Source organism: Sciurus vulgaris (genome assembly GCF_902686455.1).
Source record: "Sciurus vulgaris genome assembly, chromosome: 9".
In the NCBI taxonomy this organism is placed as follows: domain Eukaryota; kingdom Metazoa; phylum Chordata; class Mammalia; order Rodentia; family Sciuridae; genus Sciurus; species Sciurus vulgaris.
The window spans coordinates 47,810,800-47,835,149 of record NC_136469.1 but is presented as its reverse complement, the minus strand read 5'-3'; the positions used below and the strand labels follow the sequence as shown (position 1 = coordinate 47,835,149).

The 24,350-nt window shown below is 34.2% G+C and overlaps 1 protein-coding gene across 1 annotated transcript in view; it reads left to right on the top strand.

Moving 5' to 3' along the window:
* FAM241A (family with sequence similarity 241 member A) overlaps positions 1-23,613 on the top strand; it is a 37,723-nt gene extending 14,110 nt beyond the window's left edge. Inside the window, exon 2 of the mRNA XM_079154665.1 lies at positions 17,386-23,613. Coding sequence (XP_079010791.1) covers positions 17,386-17,631 — 246 coding nt within the window. The 3' untranslated portion in view covers positions 17,632-23,613. The remainder of the gene's footprint in view (positions 1-17,385) is intronic.
* Positions 23,614-24,350: the final 737 nt, after the last annotated feature.

Here is a 24,350-nt window from a genome sequence, read left to right as displayed (position 1 = left end):
AGAACAACTGCAGCAGTGTTAGATTCAATGCATTTAGGGGCTATTCCTCAGTCTGATACCTCTGGTTTTACAGCATCTTTGCTTTTTTTGACTTTGTCCTAAAAGGAAGTTTGGCTTGCCTGATATCAAGTGTTCCAGTTCCAATCAGGATCTCTTTTTCTTCTTTTGCTTCAGGAATTAAAAGGTATAAAATGCAGTATAAAATCCATTTTTATTCTTAAATGTGTGTGTGTGTGTGTGTGTGTGTGTGTATAGGGGGTGGCGGGAGAGAGATTGACTTAATATTATAAATAAACCTTAAAAAGAAATAGCAACACTTCCAGGAAGGAGAAGATAAGAGAGTAAAAGAGGTTTGGAACAATAAACATGAGGAATTGGATAGACTGTTATTGAGAGGCAACTGAAAGAATTAGGGAATTGAAAAGAGAATCAGGAACATAAGACAATAATATTTTACAACAAGGCATCTAAGCTCAATTTTTACCGATGATATATATTCTAAAAAAAGAAACAGGGAAATTGGAAGCTGTTGAAAGGGAATGGGGAAGAACATGGGGCTGTGAACTAATAGTTGAAATGATGGACTATGGGATCTAAATTTCAAGGAGAAAATAAAAGACAAAAGAGCTAAGTACATAATCAACCTAGAAGCTTTCAAAATTCACAACAGCTTCTTTCTTAGTATATATTTTCTTTTCTATAGGATACAGTGTGACTCTTTAAATTTTTATTTGTTCTTTATAGTTATACCTGATGGTAGAATCTATTTTGATATATTTATACAAACGTGAAATATATATCTTAACTCTAATTAGGATCCCAGTCTTGTGGATGTACACGATATTGAGATTCATTGTAGTATATATTTTCATATATTCCCTTTCTATATAATACTGTGTCTTATTGGTGTTTCACAAATATGAGATTCTTGCCCTTTTTAAAGAAGGTAGCAAGACCTTTTTCAAAAAAACCTGTCTTTTGAGAAGTTGAGTGGGATGATGGAACAAAATTCCATTTATTTTTTTGGAGACTTAAGTATAAAATTCCTTGTTGACTGCCACCCAACTTAGTTCTTTTATTCATCTTCTTCCATTTTGTCTCTTCATAACTATATTCATTTTAAAACTATGTTATCTATAAAAGCAGCCTTGGAGTACATTCTGCTCATGTTAGAAGTTCTTTGTTCTTTGTCATTATTAAACATATTACTCCAAAGGCAAGAAAATTTGGGGGAGGTGGTTATGTTCTGGCCCAAAAATAAAATACATTTTCTCTCTCTAGTGGATATAACTAGAAAACTATTGGGGGAAATCCACCTCTGAAATTTCTGTGTGCTTAGTCTTTTTCAAACTTCTGTTGCTTTGCTTTGCTTCTGAGAAGCAGGGATGGGATTAAAGGTTAGAAGTTGATTTTTTTTTTTTATTTTTAAGAAAATAAGGAAAATTTTAAATCCCGTTCAAATCTGAGTATCACAATTGAGACTAGGTGCTATACTGTATGGCAAGCCAAATACAAACCACAGGACCATTTTTTAAATTATTTTAGCTGAATAAAATAAAACAAGACAAGTATAACTGAACTGCTGTTAAAAATTGATATTTTAAAGCAAACAATGTGAATAATCACAAGATTAGTTTACTATTTATAAGAAAGCATATAGCATAGGGCTTTAGAATATGGGGTTTAGAACAGATTTCCCAAATGTATGTCTTCCCTCCACAGATTATGAGGTAATCTTGACTAAATTACATATTATATCCTCAGATCAGACTGTAATCAGTTTCTTTTGTTTTGAAGATCAATGTACATAAAACATTGCCTCATACATATTAGATATTTAACAAATATTAACTTTTTATTAATATTACAAAATTAAATACTTCATTTAAACATTTATTTATTTATTTATTGATTTAAGGTTTACATATTTCAAAGCCTATCTACAAAGGGCCAACTTTTGAGATGAAGGGGAATAGGAAGAGAGAAATGAGTCTTTTCAAGTGACTAAATGCTGAAGTAAAAATGCTTTTGACAACCACAAATTCAGTTTGTGGTATATCAGTACTGTAAACAGCTGTCCTATTATAACAATACAAAAGCAGTTGACTACATAGTATTATCCATATTATTTTTTCAAAACATCATCTCACTAAATATTTGAAAGCATAGCATTAAAGTTTTTGCTAGCTCTCTTAGATTCATTTTTGGTCAAATTGAACCAAAAGCATTTTGTGGCTCTTAAACACTTATCACATTTTGATTTGAAATATATTTAATTATATATAAAGGTTGACTGGTAGGATGTAGTCATTTATCTAATACATTATTGGCAGGAGGAAAATTGAGTTTAATTGGTTCTATAAAATAGAAGTGTCTTTAAAGCAAAAGAGTTATAAATGTTGTGCTGAGTATGAGTGATTTTATTTGTTTAAATGTTTTTATTTGTGCTTGTGTATGTCAGTATGCATATTTTTTATTTTTATCTTCTGGGCTACAAAAGATTTAATGTGGAGAGTGGAAAGGAGATCTTTTTAATACAGAGCACTCTTGATTTGCTTCTAACTGTTCCACATTTTTATAACTTTTCTGGAGGGTTATAAATACTTACAGAAAGTATTATAATTATGCCGATTGTTTTTAAAAGATAGATTTGGTTATAATATTTAATGTACTGGCCACAATTAAAGGAAAAATAGGGCTTTTCTGAGATTTGAATTTCTTATTAACTTTCCTTAGGCTTAATGAAAAAAAAATGAGTTAATTACAACCTGAAGTATTTGGAAGACTGCTGAACAAAGAAGCAAGATTGCTTACTTAGTGGGGAAATAATAAGGAAGAAGAAAAAGGAAACCATTGGTTTTTATTCATTTAAACTTTAAGCATAATTCAATATTTAAAGCCACTTTTAAAAATGTTAGAACATCTAATTAAATGGGTCCTCAAAAGTCAACTTTAATACCCAGAGGTTGATGACCATAGGACATATAAAGAATAATAATCTTCAAAGAACTTGAAGTTGCAGAACCGATTCCAGAAAACTAGCTGTCAGTCTTCTAGCATCCTCTGGTTCAGCCTTAAAAACCTATCTTTAGTTCACATTAAAAATAATGTCCAGAAATAACCAAAGCAGGACTTCCAGAATAGTAAAGTAAGGAATTCAGCAAACTCTCAACCCAGTAAATCAATGATTAAGTGATAAAAACTTTTAAGTAAAACAGTCTTCTAAAGTCTCTGGAATCATTCTAAGGGCATACAGCAAATGGAGACGCATGCGTACAAAGAAACTATTAAATATAAGAACAGTGAATATTGGGTATTTGAGCCACAACCCACTCCATTACTTGCCCTCACAGTGCTATGTTATAGAAGGTCCACTCCAAGAAATACGGGGTCTACTCTGCTCCCAACTCACCATCTAGGGCTACAGTTTCACCCTGGAGAGGTAGGCCACTTATATTTCTCATCCCTTCCTTCCCTCCCAGCTCCATTTACAGAAGTTCTATTCCAGTAGGCAGACCAAAAGGACCATCTTTCTTTACCCAACCTGCCTACACTTTAGGCACAGCTAGCCGGGAACACTCAATTCCAGTGTTCCCTACTACAACTCACTATACAGCAGAGTTTCCATACCTGAAAGCAGGCCAAGAAGAGCAAGAACTGCTCTGCTGTCCAACTCCAGTACCTAATACTCACAGTGTTGTCATTGTAGGGCAAGTGCATTACTGCCCTCAACCAGTACAAATGGTGCAGGAGCTCTGCCCAGGAGGAAGAACAGGTAAAAGAGGTGAAGAACCTCATAGACATTCCTGACTTCACTTGGAAATGGGATTGGAGAAATCCATGCCTCATTTTGTTGCAAACAATACAGATCCTTGTGAAAAACAATTAAAAGGAGGCTGATAACTTTATAATATGTCAAAATAACAGAGCAGCAAGAAATTTTAGAGAGAGAACCAGGTGGAGTCAGCCAAGAAAACCCCTCTTAGGTCAGAGCAACTCAGACTGGGGAAAGCAGGGTTCATGTGCTTGGCTGCACCCACTCAGGAGCAATCATAGCAGGATGTGGGGTAAACTTGAAAGCTTTCTGCATGCTGCATATAGACCCCTAAACAGAACAAAAGCCTCAATGGCACAGGAGCTTAAATTCAACCTCTGACATAGATTGAACAATAAGCTACTCTGACCCAGGGATAAGTATTAGGAAACCACAGTTTAAAATAATATCAGTCATTTCTGGCAGTCTGAAAAACTGTGTACATGCCAAAGCAGTACCCTCTCAGGAGCAGTCAGAGTGAGAACCTTCATGGTACTTATACCCTGGATGAGTGTGGGACAAACAAGTAAAATATCTCAACTGTGATAGCAGCCTCCAAGCTACCCCATACATCCAGTGATAAAAGAATAAAAATATAACTGACTAAAGGGTTCTACACATATCCTTTAACCAGCAAACAGATGGCCAAAGGTAACATCTGCTCACTCCCTACTGGGTAAATGAGGCAAAAAGATGAAACTAAGATGGATGTGAGACAGATGTAAGGGATATCATCAGAGGCTGCATACTGCAGGAGAAATAGACTTTACAGAATTATTCCAGCCAAATCATAAAAAAACTACTATATTACTCTAATTGATCTTTTAAATTAAATGAAAATTTTAGAATTGAAAGTAACTCAAATGAAATTATTTCAGTTGGCAGAAGAAAAAGAAATCAGTGACGTTGAAAATAAGTCAATAGAGGTACACAATCTTAACAACAGAGAAATAGAGCCAGACACAATGACCCAAGCCTATAATCCTAACATTGCAGGAGACTGTGGCAGGGAGAATCATGAATTCAAGACCAGCCTGGTCAACATAGCAAGACCCCCATCCCCCTCAAAAAAAAGGAAAAATAGAGAAGAAATATGAGACTTGACTTAAGTACATCAACATACAAATAATGGAATAAGGGAACCATCAAAAGGAGAGAAAAAGATGCAGAAAAGATATAATAGTTGAAAATTTCTCAAATTTGATGAAAAATTTTATACAACCAAGTAATTCAACAAAATCCAAGAAGGAAAAATGTGAGGATATCCACACCCAAGTACGTCCTAGTTAGAATATTGATAGACCGAAAATCTTGAAAGCAGCTAGGGAAAAACAACTCATCACATGTAAGGGAATCCCAATAAGATTAATAGCTGACTTCTCATCAGAATGAATGAGGGGGAAGTAAAAAAAAAAAAGAGATTGAGAAAAAACAGAAGTCAGTAAACTACAATCCCAGTGAAGTTGAAAAACGTTCAACAGGAGTAGTTGAATAAACAAATTGAAAATGCAGCAAGAAGATTTTGAGTTGTTCATTTATTCATTCAGTAAGCCTCAGTTCACAAGTTGCTATGCTATCCACAAATATATATTTAGTATGCATCCTGGAATTTTTACTATAACAAATTCACCTTCCTTATCATGACTTCCATAGGCTCACCTAATTAAGGCTGGCATTGCTGTATAAGGAAAGCCAACCAGAAGTTACAAGGAAAATCAAACCTATTTCTATTCTGCATTCTTTTGTCTTGTCTGAATTTACAACAGCCATTTACCCAGGTTATTCTTGTGTAGTTTTTAAGAACAACATTTACAAAGCCATATCTAAAAATTTCCACTTGCCTAGCTACCATTAATTGTTTAATATTAATGCATTCTTCAAATTCATTATTACTAGTAACCAAATTAATGAGGAAGTAGTGAACACTACAGTTAAGCACATGAACTTTGGAATTAACTAACAATACTCATTGTAATAAATGAAGATTAAGTGACATAATGAATGTAAAATATTTAAAACATTACCTAATAATAAGTATTAGACTAATGGTAACCTAATATTTTTATCATCATTATCATCTTCCATAGTCAGACTCTTAGATTCAAGTGACAAAAATTCATCTCCTACTAGAGCTTACAAAATAGGAAGTTATTGGCTCATGTTATTAAAAAGATCAGAAATAGATGTGCTAACTGAATCTAAGTATACCAAACTATTTCAACAGGACTCTTGTCTCTATTCGTTCCTTGGCTTTTTTTATATTGACTTCATGCTTAACTAGCTTTCCCCTCGTGGTAATAAAATGTCCTATATCTTACTAGCTAACTAACTATGATTTTTTAAGTGTATCTTTTTCAATAGCTGCAGAAAAGTTTCGGGTAGTTTTCACTTGTCTTTCATGGGTTACATGGTCCTTAACTAACCATGTGTCCAGGAAAATGAAATTTTCTGATTGTCCAGGCCTTCAGCTGGTATATGAGAATATCTTCATCCAACACATTTACCCACAGTGAGTAAGGAAATGATTTCCCCAAAGGAAAATCAAGGTATTATTTATAGAGGAAGGTGGAATAAATAATAGGCAAGCCAAAGCAGCAGATTCCCAATATTGCCTATGTGGTACCATATAGTAATACAAAAAATGTTGTGATTTTGCTCACAGGAAAACAGTTGAAAGTGAATCTTAAATTGTCATCCAACTCAGGAAAAGCAGTAGTTTGTGTTCTTCTATAAGTGAATAAACAAAGGTTCTACCATATTAATGTGCACAGATTGTTCTGTTGGTAAGGATGTTGCATAAAAAGTATACCATCTCAATTTCTATATAATTAAATAGTTATAACACTTGAAGAAAAATACAACTGAATTTAATTATCATGAGAAAAAAGTATGGCTAAGGTATTAATTATTCCAGGCAGGGTGGTACAATAGAAACAATAGAAATAAAAATCACAAGACATTAATTCTACCAAATATAGTAATAAGAGTATTCACGCAATAAGTACTTGTGGTATCTGGTATATGTTTTCTGATGCTTATTGTCATAGTAACTATGAGGTCGATAATACTATGCTCTTTTTATAAATGAGGAACCTGAGGGGCAGTGGTTATTTATATTTGCCCTATATAACACAGCTGATAACTGCAGGATTTCATTCAGTCCTTTTTGCTTCCAAAGCAAAAAGGTTTGTTTGTTAAAGGGCTGTGTGACTTAATCTTTATTTCATGTTTCTAAAGTAAGAGACTTTGATTTAATTGTCTCTAAGCATTCTTCTCAAAAATCCCATGATTATTTAAGGGCTCACCTTTAATTTGTCATCTTTAATTTTTAAATGTCTGTTAAGAACTATTTCTAATCAGTTAGAATACCCTTTTATTTTTATGTCTATATTCAATCATGGACAAAAAAAAAAAAAAAAAAGAATATCACTCTTTCGGTGAGAACACTTTTAAATGTGCATGTCACAGTCAATACTCTGTGTAACCATGAAGGAAGCTGTCAAATTGACAAATGTTCTTCCACTGGGGTCTCACAAAGAATAAAATTTGGCAGAGACACAAAGTAATGTTAGAACAGGAGAAGAAAGCTCCATCTGCATTTCAGCTCTGGGGTACTATTTTATGTGTGAAATGTTATGGATTTGTATATTTGTGTGTGTGTGTGTGTGTGTATGTGTTGCCTTATTGCAATTGTGCCAAGCATAGCTCATCTTTCTTGGAGTCTTTTTTTTTTTTTTACTTGACATTCAATCTAAATTCTTATAAATACTTAAGCTATGAAAATACACTTACCTGCTACAATTAGCTTACCTCATTTAAATTATATACAAGTTCAAAATAAAAATTGGAGTTTTTCTGTTTGATAAACTTTTAAACTGAATAAAAATATAAAGCAAAAATGATACTGATATTCAATTTGCTGTGTTAAATGTACTCATTCTGTATGAAATCAAAATGTGAAAAAATAGAGAATGTGTTACCATAGTTTTCTTTTTTTCAGAAATGAAATATGTAAAATTTATCTGAAAACTGAACAGCATTAGGCAGATATTACCTATTAATAATATAACAACAACAAGAGGGAGTACAGTGTGGGAATTCATGGTGTGGGCCTAGAGTAAGAATATCTCTATTCATATTACAGATTCAGTTAGTATAAGTCAATGTCCACACCTTTTATTTCTTTGAAATTTTATAATTTTCTTACCTATAAATAGAAATAATAATGCCTTAGGATAATCAAACAAGATAATGCATGTAAAGTGCTATACCTGGTACCTAGTAAGTACTCAGTGTTTGCATTTCAACTATACCATTAATAATACTACCTCTACTAATATTATTCAATTACAAACATCTGAGAAAAATTAAGGGACTCCAAAATCCTTCTGTTTCTGTTAGTCACTGCTCTTAAGATATAGTGATATGGGAATGAAACTGAGCATGTACATTTTAGCTACCTGCAATTTTATCTTGTAATTTAGTCTAGAATTTCTAAATACTTGAAAAAATTTATAACTGGCTCATGAGAAAGTAAAATGAATATTGATGTTACATTTAAGTTTTGACTGTATTTTTGCTTAAAGTTATTATTATAGAATATTTGTTTTTCATTCAGCAACTGGTTATTACAATCCTGCACAGGCTGTGCACAGTGTACTAAGTCTCATAGTAAAATATATAATATATATAAAACATGGCTCCTGCCTTTAATGACCTTAATAAATTCAAAACTAGAGATGGTAAATAATAAATAAATAAATAAATTTATAATTAAATACTGTGGTAGACAGAATAATGGTCTCCCCAAAGATGTCCAAACCCTAATCCTCTGAACCTATGAATATGATACCTTAACATGGCAAGGGGACTTTTACTTGTGTGACTAAGTTGAAGGACCTTGAGATAGGGAAAGTGTCCTGGATTATCCACATGCACCACCTAATCACATGGGTTCTTAAAAACAGAGAACCTTTCCCTGTGGTAGTCACAAGGAAATGTCAGTTGCAAAAGAAGAGTCAGATGCAGCATTGTTGGCTTTAAATTTGGAGAGAGGGGTCAGGAGCCAAGGAATGCAGGTAGCCTCTAGCAGCTGGAAAAGATAGATAAATATATTCTTTCCTAGAGCCTCTGCTAACATGACATCTAAAATACAGACTATAAAATAATACATTTGTGTAGTTTTAAACCACTAAATTTGCTAATAATTTACAGATTTCAAAGGAAATCAGTAGTCAACAAAGATTGATATGCCCCTACCTCATGGAACTTATAATACAATTAGAAAAACATTCATCAAATAATCACACACATTTGCATTAAATGATAATTCATTGAAAGAACATTATATAATGCTGTGAGATAGAGGTAAAGCTTAAACTGAGAATAAAGGAAGAACATGCCTTAATTAAGCAAAGAAGAAAGTAAAGAGTGTGCTAAGCAGAGAAAACAGCTTGTGCAAATCCACATGACAAGCAACAGTATGGCCTATCCAAGAAGCTCAAAGAAGGGCCCTGTGAGTGGAACACAAGACAGAGGGAGACTGATGTCAGAATGTGGCCAGAGCCTCAGATAAAAGCCAGAGTAAGCATGGCCTCATAGATCATGTTAAAGATTTTTAGCTTTATCTTAAAAGCAGGTGGAGATACATGATTGGATTTGCAGTTTGATGCGATCATTCTGGCTGCAGTGTGGTTTACATGTTATGAGGGAGCTAATGGATGTGTGCTAGAGCAGCATTAGGAAACTATTGAAATAGTTAAGGTAGTAGATTGTTTCAGGATTATAGCAGTAGATGGAATAGTCCATATATTTTAGGGATATTTAGAAGGTTAAAAAAAAAAGATGGTGGTGAGCAGGATGTGGAACATAGAGAAGAAACAGGAACTTCTATTATATGCTCTTCTGATATCTGCATAAGACAGACTAGTAAAAGCTGATACTTGTTGGAGTAGTTTTATGTCACCACAGGTATTTCATTCTGTCTGACCATATCCACTACTCAAGTGATAATTTTTTAACACAATGTTCTTGATTTCTTATCTTTGTAATTATTCTAGTAAACTATACCAATTTGTCATTTTTATAAATGTTTAAGAAATATAAAAATGTACCAACTGATGGAAAGAAAGGAGGATCAAACTCAGTGATCAGAACCTTGCAGGTCTTTATCTCAATTATTATTTTGACAGTGGAATGCTGGTACTAGGTGCTAGCAAAGCTTATAAGAACCAATTGTTTATTTTTCAGTAACTTTGCAAATTGTTAATAACTTGAAATTGGCCACAGTGAGAGTATTTGCACAGAAATTGGAAAACACTGTAGAATTGGCAAATTTTACGTACCTCCTCCCTCTCCCAACAAAGCCTATTGTTAGACATTTACCAGCACTCAAGTGTTTGTGTATTGTAAAACTGATGTGTGAAGGATACAAAAAATAATAATAATAATAGTACTGAGATTGACTGTAGTCTCATAGGTGTAAGTATACTGCCCATTTTCTTGCCCATGTTTTCCAGTGTCATCTTGGAATCAAACTACCTGTTCAGATTCATTTATTTTTCTTTTTTTTTTTTATTTTTATAGACTGCATTTTGATTCTTTATACACAAATGGGGTACAACTTTTCGTTTCTATGGTTGTGCATGATGTAGATTCATACCATTCATGCAATCATACATGTACATAGGGTAATGATGTCTGTCTCATTCCACCATCTTTCACATTCCCTCCCCCTCCTCCCCCTCATTTCCCTCTACATAATATAAAGTTCCTCCATTCTTCTCTCACCCCCCACCCCCATTATATATCATCATCCACTTATGGGGAAAACGTTCGGCCTTTGGTTTTTTGGGATTGGCTTATTTTACTTAGCATGATATTCTTCAGTTCCATTCATTTATCTGCAAATGCCATAATATTATTCTTCTTTATGACTCAATAATATTCCATTGTGTATATGTACCACAGTTTATTTATCCATTCATCTGTTGAAGGGCATCTAGATTGGCTCCACAGTCTAGCTATTGTGAATTGATCTGCTATAAACATTGATGTGGCTGTTTTACTGTAGTATGTCAATTTTAATTTCTTTGGGTATAGACCAAGGAGTGGGATAACTGGGTCAAAAGGTGGGTCCATTCCAAGTTTTCGAAGATTCTCCACACTGCTTTCCAGAGTGGCTGCACCAATTTGCAACTCCACCAGCAATTTAACTGTTCAGATTTATTGCTGGATCTTTTGATGTTCTATAGAACTTCATTTGTAAAGATGCATTACTTTTAGGCATTCTAAATTCTAATTTTACCCTTCTCCATTAGATTGTCCAAATGAAGAAGTGCTACAGTGAGGTGGCAAATTTTAAGTAATTATTTAATCTGGAGTTCATTGTGCTCTTTTCTCTAATTTTGTGTGTACTTGAATATTTTTTATAATTAGAAGAAGCAGCAGCAGCAGTAGCAGCAGCAGCTACAATAGCCAGAACTTGTCCAAATTTGTCCTTACTGGGTCTTCTACTTCTAGTCTTAATTCCACCAAGTGTTTTTTATATTCTTTTTTTTTAATTTGTTCTTTTTACTTATACATGACAATGAAATATATTTTGACATATTTATACAAGCATGTAACACATCTTAATTTAAATAGTACAGTCTTGTGATTGTACCTGATTTGGAAATTCACTGTGGTATATTCATATATGTATGTAGGAAAATTAAGTCAAATTTATACCATTGCATTTCCTATTTCTGTCCCCCTCCCTTCCCTTCATTCCCCTTTTTCTTATCCAATGAACTTCTATACTTCCCCTCCCTATCTTCCTGTGTTGTATTAGTCAGGGTTCTCTATAGAAGAGCAGAATCAACAGGAAGTATGATTATAAAAAAGGGACTCACTAGAGTGACTTACACAACCAGAAGCTGGGTAGTCCACAATGGCTGTCTACAGGCTAGAGAGCTGGAAGAACCAGTAGCTGCACAGTTCAAGAGGCAGAAGCCCCAGAACAAGAAGGATTAGTGCTACCCTAGTCCGAGACCAAGGTTTCTGGAAACTACCTGGAGAATCATTGGCAGAGTTCACTTTGGAAGAGTGAAGAAGCGAGAGTCACATATCCTTAGAGGATTAAAGCAGTGATCAAGAACCTGTTCAAGAAGAGGCGAGCTTGCATCTGCATCTGCTTCCTTGTTCTTCCAACTTTTATTCCATCCAAGCCACCATCCTATTGGACAGTGCTACCCACTCCGGGGGAAGATCTCCACTTCAGTTCACTATCCCACATTCCAGTCATTCCTAGACATGCCCTCATCGACACACCCAGAAGCCTCTTAATCATCGGTATCTCTTAATCCAATCAAGTTGACAATTCAAATTAACCATTAGACATATTATGGTTTAGCATCCACATATCAGAGAAAACATTTGGCCTTTGGTTTTGGGGGACTGGCTTATTTCACTTCTCATGATATTCTCCAGTTCTATCCATTTACTGGCAAATGCCATAATTTCATTCTTTAAGGCTGAGTAATATTCCCATTATATATATATATATATATATATATACAACATTTTGTTTATCCATTCATCTGTTGAAGGTCACCTAGGTTGGTTCCATAGCTTACCTATTGTGAATTGAGCTGCTGTAAACATTGATTTGGCTGTGGCTCTGTAATATGCTGATTTTAAGTCCTTTTTTTTTTTTTTTTTTTTTGGGGGGGGGTGTATACCAAGGAATGGGATGACTGTATCAAAGGAAGGTCTGATTTTAAGTTTTCTGAGGAATCCCCATACTACTTCTAGAGTGCTTGTACCCATTTGCAGTCCCACCAGCAATGTATGAGTGTACCCTTTTCCCCACATCCTCACCAACATTTATTGTTACTTGTATTCTTGATAATTGCCATTCTGACTGGCATGAGATAAAATTTCGTATTTCCCTTTGTTGAACATTTTTTCATAAATTTGTTGACTGAGCATATTTCTTCTGTAAAGTGCCTGTTCAGTTCTTTTGCCTGTTTATTAATTGGATTACTTGGTGTTAAATTTTTTGAGTTTTTTAAATATCCTGGAGATTAATGCTCTATCTGAGATGCACTACCAAATGTTTTTATAAGAGCTGTCTCCTCACCTGGCTTGTAGGAGTTAACGACCCTCTGCTTTGATTTAAGTGTTGAAACACCTACTTCCTCCCCTGAAAAAAAAAAAAAAAAAAAGCACAAACATCTGTTCATTTCATTTGTTTTACAGAGAATTTAAAGTAAATCTTCAAAGAATACCTATCATATCAGATGAGGGTACTTTCTTTGTACTAAAACCACAAAAATACTGGGAAAAAAAAGTGTTAAAGAGCTTCAGTAACAACCAAAAAAAAAAACCCAGAGTACAATGTGCAGGTAGATTACAAGAAATCAAAGGAGTTTTAAAAAAAGGAACTTGAATTGAAAAGTAAATAAAAAAGAAGCCAGAAATAATATCAATAATGCTAAATATTTGAGGAGTAGAGAGAAAGATGAGGGACCAAAAGAATTACAAGCTAAAGACTCTTCAGATTCTCCCCTAAAGAAAAGAAAGTCTTAATATCGGGAAAGTACAAATTATCTTATTGTAGTATATTATCATGGAGCACATAAAAGTACAGAAAGGGGCTGGGGTTGTGATTCAGTGGTAGTGTGCTCACCTGGCATACGTGAGGCCCTGGGGTCAATCCTCAGTACCACATAAAAATAAAATAAAGGTCTTGTGTCCACCTACATCTTAAAAAAAATATATATATATATATTTTTTTTTTTCATAATAGGTAAGTTATGGAACCAACCTAGGTGACCTTCAACAGATAAATGGATAAACAAAATGTGGTATATATATATATATATATAATATATATTATATATATATATATATATATATATATATACACCACATATATTCCATAGCTTACCTATTGTGAATTGAGCTGCTGTAAACATTGATTTGGCTGTGTCTCTATAGTATTCTGATTTTAAGTCCTTTGGGTAATTTTATAGCACATTGTTTTTCCCACTCTCTTTCTAATGAAAATTAAAATCAATTCCTGTAGTGCTTTGCATTTTACAAAACTTACTAGTATATGGAAAAGCCCACTTCTTAAGTCATATTGAAAATCACTTTGTCAGACTACTTCTAACAAAAAATTTTTCCATTCTCTCCTCCCTTAAAGATTTTTTTTTTTTTTTTTTTTTTGGTACTGGGGGTTGAACCCAAGGGCACTCAACCACTGACCCTCATCCCCAACCCTATTTTGTATTTTATGTAGAGACAGGGTCTCACTAAGTTTCTTAGTACCCTGCCATCGCTGAGACTGGCTTTGAACTCGAGATCCTAGTGCCTTAGCCTCCCGAGCCTCTGTAATACAGGCATGCACCACCACGCCTTGCCTAAAGATGTATTTTTAAGCTCTAATATAGAATAGAAAATAAGACATTATAAAGCCTTTACTTATTTATTTATTCATTTTTGGTGCCAGGAATTAAACCCAGGGTACTTAACCACTGAACCACATCCCCAGCCCTTTTTATTTTTATTTGTTATTTGAAATAGGGCCCTGCTAAGTTGCTGAGACTGGCTTTGAACTCAAAATCCTCCTACCTCAGCCTCCCAAGCCACTGGGATTACAGGCGTGTGCTCAGCAAGCCCTCATGTTTAAAATGAAAATAAATATTTTTAGTTATTTATGGATAGAAGACTAAAATGATCCAAATAAAGGAATGTAAATTTGATGCAGGTGTGAAAAACACCTTAAGACTCCTCAAATTCATTAGCACTTTGTGGCAGCTTCTTGTCCAAGTTAAGAAGTACTACAGTAAGGTGGCAAATTTTAGGAAGTATTAAATCTGATTTGGGACTGGGGATATAGCTCAGTTCATAAAGTGCTTGCCTGTCAAGCCCAAGGCCCTGGGTTCAATCCCCAGCACCCCCCGCAAAAAAATAATAATAATAACAATAATTTGATTGATATGTATGTAGGAATTCATTGTGCCCTTTTCTCTAATTTTGTGTGTACTTGAAGATTTTTTTAATTAAAAAAAGAAGCAAACTGCAATAACCAGTTTTTCCCATAGCAAATCCCTTCTTCCTTCTCCGCCTATACAGTGTTGACTTGGTTCCTCTATTAGCAGAACTGCTTTTAACAGGGAACCAGAAATTTTTGCAGAATTCTGAAGGGTAGGTATATTAGTCAGTTTTTCACTACCTAAGAAAATACCTAAAACACCTTCTTGTTTTAATAGTTAGCTTTACTTTCATTTGACCTGCACAGAATATTTATGAGAAACCTTCCTTGTTTTTAAGTGAAATGCTGTGTCCACAGGTTTTTTAAAATATGAGTAATTCTCCATTTTACATCTACTGTGAATACTACAAACAGTGTTTGGTAATAATTTGAATCATGCCTCCTCAAAATCTTAGCTTTAATGTTATTATTACATCACCTACATGACATGGTTTTTCTTTTATGATTGCACTAGAGTCTGCTGAGGAGATTGAAAGCATACCAATTATTTTAACAAAGATAATAAGTGATTTTTAAATAGGTGTTCAAGAAAAAGAAAAACCAGAAAGAAAACACCAAGGTAATGATCTTCAAAGAATGGTCACCACACCACATCTTAAGCATCACCTGGAAATTTGTTTGAAGTGCAAATTCTTAGACTCCAGGCCTCATCCCCAACTTACTGAATCAAAAACCCTGATCATGTGCCCAGTAATCTATGCTTTAACAAGCCATCCAAGGGACTCTAATGAATGCTAAAGTTTAAAAATCACTGCACTAAAGTTTCATAGTGATAGCAACAGCAGTCAGAAGCAACCACCACTCCTAGAACTGGAGCAGTGAAGAAAAGAGATAAAATTACTAAAACTGAGAAGATTGAACAAAGACCTCCATGAAGCTAAAACTCAGACTTCTGAAAACAGGTCATTGCTTACCAGACAAGTGTCTATGAGTTCAGAAAACGGATACCATAGATATGGGAACCAGATATCTGAGGAAGAGGTAACGTTGTGTTGGAACTGATATCTAAAGAATGCACATTGGCATAGATTCTTTAATTACTGAGAAACTTCCAATTGCAATCAGAAAATTGCAATCAGTTGCTGCTACAGAAAGAATTCACCACTGCCAGAGCTAAGAACTGTCACTAGAAAGAGACTAACAGGATCAAGAAACCCATCCAAAGCAAACAAGAGAGGAAATCTCTTTTTTCTTCATCACCTTTGCAGTGTTGCTTCAGTTCCTGTTATTGGTGGAGCCTAACAGGGAACCAGAAATTTTTTGCAAAATTCCAAGGGTGGGTATATTAGTCAGTTTTTCATTACCATAAGAAAATGCCTAAGACAGGCTAACTTTATAAAAAAAAGAAGTTTTGCTCACATTTTTGGATGCTAAATGGCATGGTTCAGATCTGGTGGATTGCTTCACAGGAGCACATTCTGGAAGAAGAAATTAAGGGGGAGCAGGAAGCCAGAGAAATCTGTATGGGGACAGACTCAGGCTTTTTATAACAGTCCTCTTGTAAGAACTAACCAGGATTCCACAAGAAGTACTGTAATTCCTTTTGAGGGCATACCCCTAGCTGACATAATGACCTCCACTGGTCCCCATGTTAAAAGTTTCTCTTCCCAACATCACACTGAAGACCAAGCTCTCAACATGAACCTTTGAGGTGACAGTGTGCAAACCTTGAAGTAGATTTGAAGCTAAGAGACAGTAGTTTAAACTGGCATGATGGCCTTAATTGTAATGAAATTGGGAAATAATAGAAACAGTATTTGTGTATGTATAATTGAGTATACCTGAACATTTTCTGGGACACTGACTTCTAGATAGACTTTTGGCCTCATTGTATAAAATTAATCCTATTTTAAAACTAGTTGTTTCTCCCAATGAGATTAATGAAAAGCATCGAGGACCTTTTTAACATTTGGAGAGGAAACTATGCAAGGGCTTACTCCAAAGTCTGCCTAGCGGAAACTAAGACTGAAAGATCACAGCAATAATGACTGAGGATTGCTCCTGTCAGCTGAGCCCAGTCGATGTCAAAGGAATGTACTAAAAAGAAGCTTAACAGGACAAAGTAATTAGGAACCCCCTCCCTCATAAAACAGGGAGTAACTGAAGAGGTCATTATGAAAGTATGATCACTAACAAAAGAAATACAAACAAGATTCTTCATTTATGCAGTCATCTTTGTGTAGTTCCAGGAAACTAAAAAAAATGAATGGAAATGAGTCATCCTTTTCCTTAGTTTTATAAATCAGTGTTGTGGTAGTTGGGGGTTCAGTTTGTGATTATTCCACAGAAATCAATGAATTAGTATCTTCTATATTCTTGAAAGGTGGGTACAGACACAGCATTGTATATGCCAATTAAAAGGAACACTCCCATTGTATTGAATTAATGTGTATTTATAGAATGATTATCAGACTATGCCTACTATTTTTGAGAGGTAAAGAACTATGAAATAGTTGTTACTCTTTAAAGTCATTTATGTAGTTCCCATTTTATGTTCATGTTTTGTTTTGTCCTTTTTTTTTTTTTTAAGGATATTGAAGAATCACAAAACCACACTGGTGATTCTGTTGGAGATGACTACAAAAAGATGGGAACACTTTTTGGTGAATTGAACAAAAGCCTCCTCAACATGGGCTTCACAAGGATGTATTTTGGAGAACGAATTGTGGAACCAGTAATAGTCATTTTCTTTTGGCTTATGCTGTGGTTCCTTGGCCTACAAGCCCTTGGACTAGTTGCTGTTCTTTGCCTTGTCATTATTTATGTGCAACAGTAAAACTTGGCCAAATGAATTGTTAGTGACATTTGGTAGCCATGTATGTAATTGATGAAGTTATACATTTGGAAGCCAAAAAGGTTTGACTTGTTTCAGGTTGTGTGCTGGCTGTTTTGTAAGTATGTTGTTTAAAGCTAACCTCAACTCTTGATTATAACAAGGTTAAATATATATTTTGAATATAAATTAGCTTATTCAAAACTCTTTTTTCATGACTGTGATCTGTTCCCACATTTAGACACCTCTAGCCCCGTGCCAAATTTTAAATAATACCACCAGTGAGCAGGGAAAATAACAGGATATGGAGTTCAAATCAAGCAATATAGTTACTATAAAGAGTTCCAATAAAACATTTAAAGGAAAAAGGAATAAACAAGCTAAAAATAAGTTTTAATTGGAAAACTGCTCTACCCCCACCTCTATCAAATAATCTCCCTATTGTTTGGGAATTAGTTGTATTTCTATTGTCCCTGGTTGGCCCAAACCAAGGTAAATGGTAGGTATCCTATACTACCTGAATATTGTGGTGAAAATGCATAAAGCTAGCACATTTTCTGAAAACTAAAAAGTATATGTTTATTGTTCCTGGGGAAAGTCCTCAGTTAAATAGAAGTTTTTTATAATGCAACAGTTGCGCCTGGAATTTCTCCAGTATATCATTTGAAGTTTTAGACAATTTTGGTGCTAATTACTTTTTGTGAGTTTTTTTTAAGTGTTTCACAAACCAGGCCTATAGTTGGCTATACCCTATGGTAAAGCATATTTTCTTGTATATAACAACAAGTTGCATATTTTTCCTAGAGAGACATTTTCAGTGCATTCTTTTCAATAATTTATAATTTTATAGTTCTTTTATAACAATTATTCTGAGATTTAAAACAATGTGTTTCCTAACTTGGCATGGATTTTCTCCCCCAGAAGATGGTTCTATATTTTACTATTGTTATAAGAAAAAAAATGGATTAATTTTCCTTGATGTCTATATTAGAAAGTATCATATTAAAATCAGATGCTTAAATTGGGGAATTAACAACCAATTCTAATATTCTTCCAAGGCTAAAGCCTCGTCAGTACTTGGCTACCCATGTTATTAGTGTATCTTAATTCAGTACTGTGGGATTTAATATTTAAATAAGCATTTCTTTAAGTACATTTTGGAAGTGGAAATGACTTTGATGGTATTTTGGATTTTGTTAGAGAACCTAAAATACTTTCATAGAATCTAATATGCTTTCATCTCAAAGACTATTTGAACAAGGGAGAGGTAGTTAAGATAATTATTTAGGAATTCCAGTTAAGAAGGAAAACAGGACTTAGGGACATTTTTATCTTTGGTAGGGCAATAACTAAAGCATGTAGAGTGTTTAATATTCCATTTTGTAAAGTTTTTACCCAATCCAGTTTTTAAAATGATTCTGTGAATTCTCAGTGTCTTCCATTCTGAAACAGAAAATAATGAAAAACATTTAACTAAGATTTCTTAAGTCAGATAATACTAAACAAAAATACCTGTCAGGGGCACTAAAGTGTATTGTACATTTGTATAAATACAGGCCTTTTTAAACTGACTTTTAAAAAACAGAAGACTTTGTATATTTCATTGTGTTTTTATTGGGTTTGCAATATTTTTATAGTAACCTTTATGAACTCAGTGTAAGTGCAAGTTGTTTGAAAAGGTGTTTTCATTTGTGTACAGTAGAATTGTAAGATTTTCCAATAAAAGTTAGGGGATTTTGTATATCTGCATAAAATATTAATAATAATCTTTTCTAATATTACCAGGGATTTTAATTTCTGTTTACAATACAAAAAGACATAGTCTACATAATAACAGATATGGTTCCACCAGTACCTACTGTTGAAAATATATAAAAGGAAGTTCTAATAGTTATTATTTAGTATACTGTCAATACTATGCATCTGCATACTGGTGTTAATAGGGTATTATTAAATTATATAAAGAAATAAGAACTATTTTGCTGCTCTTCTTTATTCATATGTTATTGGTTAGGGTAGTGTGCCATCAAGTCTTTTGGTTTGATATGGGAAAAAACTACTTATTTGATGGAGATAAAATATTTTCTTTTGTGAAATATTAGAATATAGATTGTGCCAATATCCTAAAATGAAACTGGTAAAATTTCTTTGGTTCATGGTATAAAAAACTGGATTGAAAATTATTCTCAGTGATTTCAATGGCAAATATAAGCCATTTATAGAAACTTTTATTGCTTATGAATAAAGAAATAGAAGTTACAATGCTAAGGCCATTAGATTATTAATGTATACATCACTATACTGTCAATTCAAATAAAAGGTCAAAATCCACAAATAACTATGACTATATACAAGAGTAAATCAATTATCCTTAAAGTAAGAGATGAATATTTTGTAGAATTCGGTCCTTTCATATCTTGCTGTCTTATACAAGGTATTTCCTGTATCTCTTCACCAGTTACATCATTCTTAGTCCAGGTGTGTGCTGGAGCCAGCTTGCACTAGCTTGCAGGAGCCAAGTGTATATTTTTTCTTTTCTGCCTTCAATGACATCAAGTTGGTAGCTTAAATTGGCTGTGGTGGGAGTATTTATATCATAAAAATTGGCAAACACTACAAATCAAGGCTTTTTTCTTCTGAGATGCCAGTTGTTAAAAATACATCAGCATACCACTGATTAGTCACCCTAGGAGGCCATGTTCCCATTTCCTCTCCTTCACACAAGAAAGGAAAGAAAAAAGATATGTTTTATGAAACAAAAGAGAGTGCATAGGTAAAGCCCAATGACCCATCCAAAACTGTATCTAGATCTTTCCCATGTGAGGATTAGGCGCCATAGTTATCTTCTGAAACACATTTCTATTAATCACATTTCAATCAGAGAACATCTGGGTTGTCACTGCAAACCCATGAAAGACTATCCAGGCAATCAGAAAAAGATAAGCTACAGAACAGTTGGAGCACAAACCACGGAGTAAGTAAAGTTCTGTTGTGATATAAATTCAAAATAGAACTAGGCATTGATCAATCAAGGGATGTTTGGTGCATAGGTTATATTTTAAGTTATTTTACAAATCTTCATTTCAGGTTATTTACAATTATTTCATTATTGGTTTACGTCTTTACAAGGTAAAGGAAGAAGGAGAAAAAAGTCAAGTAAAACCTTCATACCTGTTAGAACCTCTAGTAATAAATTTAGCCAAGAGGAATATAAGCTAATGTATAAATTAAGGCTTCAGAATTATTGGTGGATATGGGGTCTTTCATAACTCCTATTTTTATGGGCATATTTATATGCCCAACACTTAATTTTTGGTGTTCCTGGGGGGTCAATCAATAGCCTGCTCTCTCATCACTCCACACATCACCTAGAACAATGTCACCACTCCCATGATTTCAGTTCCATTTACATACTAACAATTCCTGATCTGTATCTCCAATTCAGAGCATTGGACAGAATTTAAAAATTCATCTATTCAATTGCTTGCCCAATATTTGCACCTGGTTATCCCATAATATCTGAAATTAAGCATGTCCAAACAAGGAGCTCAGCATCCCTCCAAATCTTTTCTGCTTATTATTCTTTTCTCGGCAAATGACATATTCCTCTCCTCTGTGTTCAGATAGGAATTATAGCTGGCGTTTAACTCCTGTTTCTTCTACACTCCCCACATATCACCAAGTCTTCTCTACTTTATTTCTAAAACATGATTTAACCTTTCTATTTCATTCCCAGCATCACTAACCTCATCCATACCACCAGCATCTTACCTGGAATGCTATTTTAGAATCCTAATTGGGCTTCCTGCCTTCATTTTCCATTGTATAATTACAGTAATATTTCTAAAATATAACTGATCTTCTTGATCTAAATGTTTTAATGGCATCTTGTTGCCATTATGATAAACTTCTTATTCCTTAGTTTATTTTACAGACCCTTCATGAAATGTTTATTTTTTGAAAGAGACATGCTTTCTTACTTCCCAAATTTTGTACATACTTTACCTTCTTTCTTTAACCTCTCCTCACCAGACTGACCTACACCTGCACAGCCTCAACTTGGACATCATGTTCTCCAAGAAAATTCTGACTCCTTAAATCTAGTTTTAGTTTCTCTCTATGCATTTGCTTCCTCATTATGCAGAATCCAGTACTTCCTCCATTAGGCAGTAGGCTTCATGAGGGCAGAGAACACATCTGTCATGTCCACAATTACATTGTGAGTGCCCAACACAACACTTGGCATATAAAATGTGCTCAAAATATTTGTCAAATAAATAAACCAACTTTGTTCACCCATGTTTTCATGTTCTTCCCATTGTCCATTATAACAAAGAAGATCTATAGTTGGTTGTACTTTAGAGTTCTTTGACTCCAAAATATAGTTTTTGTGCAGAGTGGTCTGATGTATACATTATAATGTTTTAAAGTTTATTCACTTTTGACAGAAGAATATTACTGTTTGCATACTATACACTTGCATTTTTTAGGAGAAAACATATTGTCATTGTTGGGCTAGGTCAAGTCACTATTTCTCAGAAAGAGTGTTTTACAATACATGTGATCACTGATGCTACTAAAATTTCTATTTTTGCAGTATTTTTCAGTAGACCTTTATCTACCAAATTTTAATTAAAAAAAAAAAAAAACTCGTAAGCTGTAAACAGGGATTCTTAAGTATTTAAACTTGGTATTTTAGGTTCCAGAATACACTGTTGCACTATAGCCCAATAGCCCAGACCATACATGTTAAATAACATATATATAAAGTACTTTGTTATTCTTCCTAATAAATAAGACTCTTTTACAAGCCTATATTCTGAGTATCTCTTCTGACTACTTATAGCATGTCCTAATGTGTTAATTGCTGTCACATCAAGTTTGAAATGGTCAAAACAACAGCACACCTGAGCTTGACTAGATAAGTGTACTTTCCTCATCTCCACTGCTAAAGTAGAAAGCCGAGGCCTGATGTGTGTAGATGACTTCTTAGGCAACAGAGAATTAGGAAAATCAAGAAAGATCAAGATCAGCATCTGCCTCCAAGCTTTATGTTGCCTTGACCATTGTGTAAGTTAGAATTATTGAGTGAACTCTGAGAAAACATGCTAAAATCCACTGATATACCTACAAAATTCAAGTTATCTTTCCAGCAATTAAAGTTTTGCCACTTAATCTTTCTTCAACTTAATTAGTTGAAAATTTCCCTGACAATTGTCCAAACTACCACAGAAAATAGTGATGTTCATCCTCAGACTGAGCCTTTTTATTATTGACTTACCCCTATAATACAAGAGTTTAGTTGATTATATAGTTTTAATGTGAAATTTCTTTAAATGGAAGAAATTAAACATTTATATACAGTATTACTTAACACTATAATTGACTTAAAATCTTAATTATTTTTCTAGAAGTAGAGGGTTATTCATATTTGAGAATGTGTGCTGTCTACTGAATGCCCTTCTCTGGTATGTCATAATTGCTTCTGTTAGTTGTTTTCACAACTAACAGGAATATTAAAAATGTAATATGCAATATTAAAAATAGCAATGATTTTATTATTTGATGCACTTTTCTATTTTAAGAGGAACAGATTATGCTTATAAATGTGACATAAAGGTTAAGATGAAACAATTACAAAAGGGAAACACACTCCCTGGATATTGGTTTAAAAGATGAACTAAAATGAATTGTTCTTGCATAAAACATGGTTAATATGATAACTTTTTATATTAGGCGAAGCAGTTGTTTACTTGTAGAACCAGTGGCTTTCAAAGGTTTTCTGTTTGTATGCTTTAAGTGAATTCTTATGTGAATACCTGATAGGTGCTTCTCAACTTACCATGGTATATCCTAACAAATTCAATGTAAATTCAAAATATCTTATGCAAGAGAAAAATGACTTAGTACACTTACCCTACAGAACATCATGGTTTAGCAACACAGTACACTATAGAGTTGATTGTTCACCCTCATAATTGCGTGACTAAGAACTGTGGCTCACTGCCAGCGCCTAACATCTCATGAGAGTGTCTTGCTGCGTAGCACTAGCCCAGGAAAAGATCACAAAGTACTATTTCTACTGAATTCATATTGCTCTTGCACAATTGTAAAGTTGAAAAATATGTTGATCATGTTAAGTCAGAGACCACGTATATTCACATAAATGATAAAAGTGGAACTTTGAATTTGCAGTAGGTCAAGTACTCTGGGAAGCAGACTCAAGAAATTAGCATGCAGGAACTTATTGGGGAGTGCTCTGGAATCAGCAGCTGAAGACAGTGAAGGCAGAGTTGGGCAAAGGGAGTTAAACATCCAGTCACAGCAGGCCTCTGAGACCCTATGAAGTGCTCTGAAACGCCCCTGGTCCTTCAAGGTTGTTGCATGCTGGGAGAAGGCAGCTCTTCTCAGCCAAAAGCAATTTTCACAAAGAGCCAACAGCTGGAGGTTGTCACCTAGCCACCACCTCCCAGCGGCTATCAAAGTAAAGACTTCAATTCAGAAGGGAGGATCTGAGTAGCACAACACAGCATCTACTCTAATCTCCATTCTTTTCTCATCTCATCCTCTGTGGTACCTGAGTCCTTTCCATAAACCCTACTCTTCAGAGTACAATATGAAAGTGACTAATTTAAACCATTAACTCATTCAAGATGACTAAAAATAAATTGAGGGCTACAGCTTTTCTACTGTGTTGCCTAGCTTCTCTTCTGAGGGTCAGT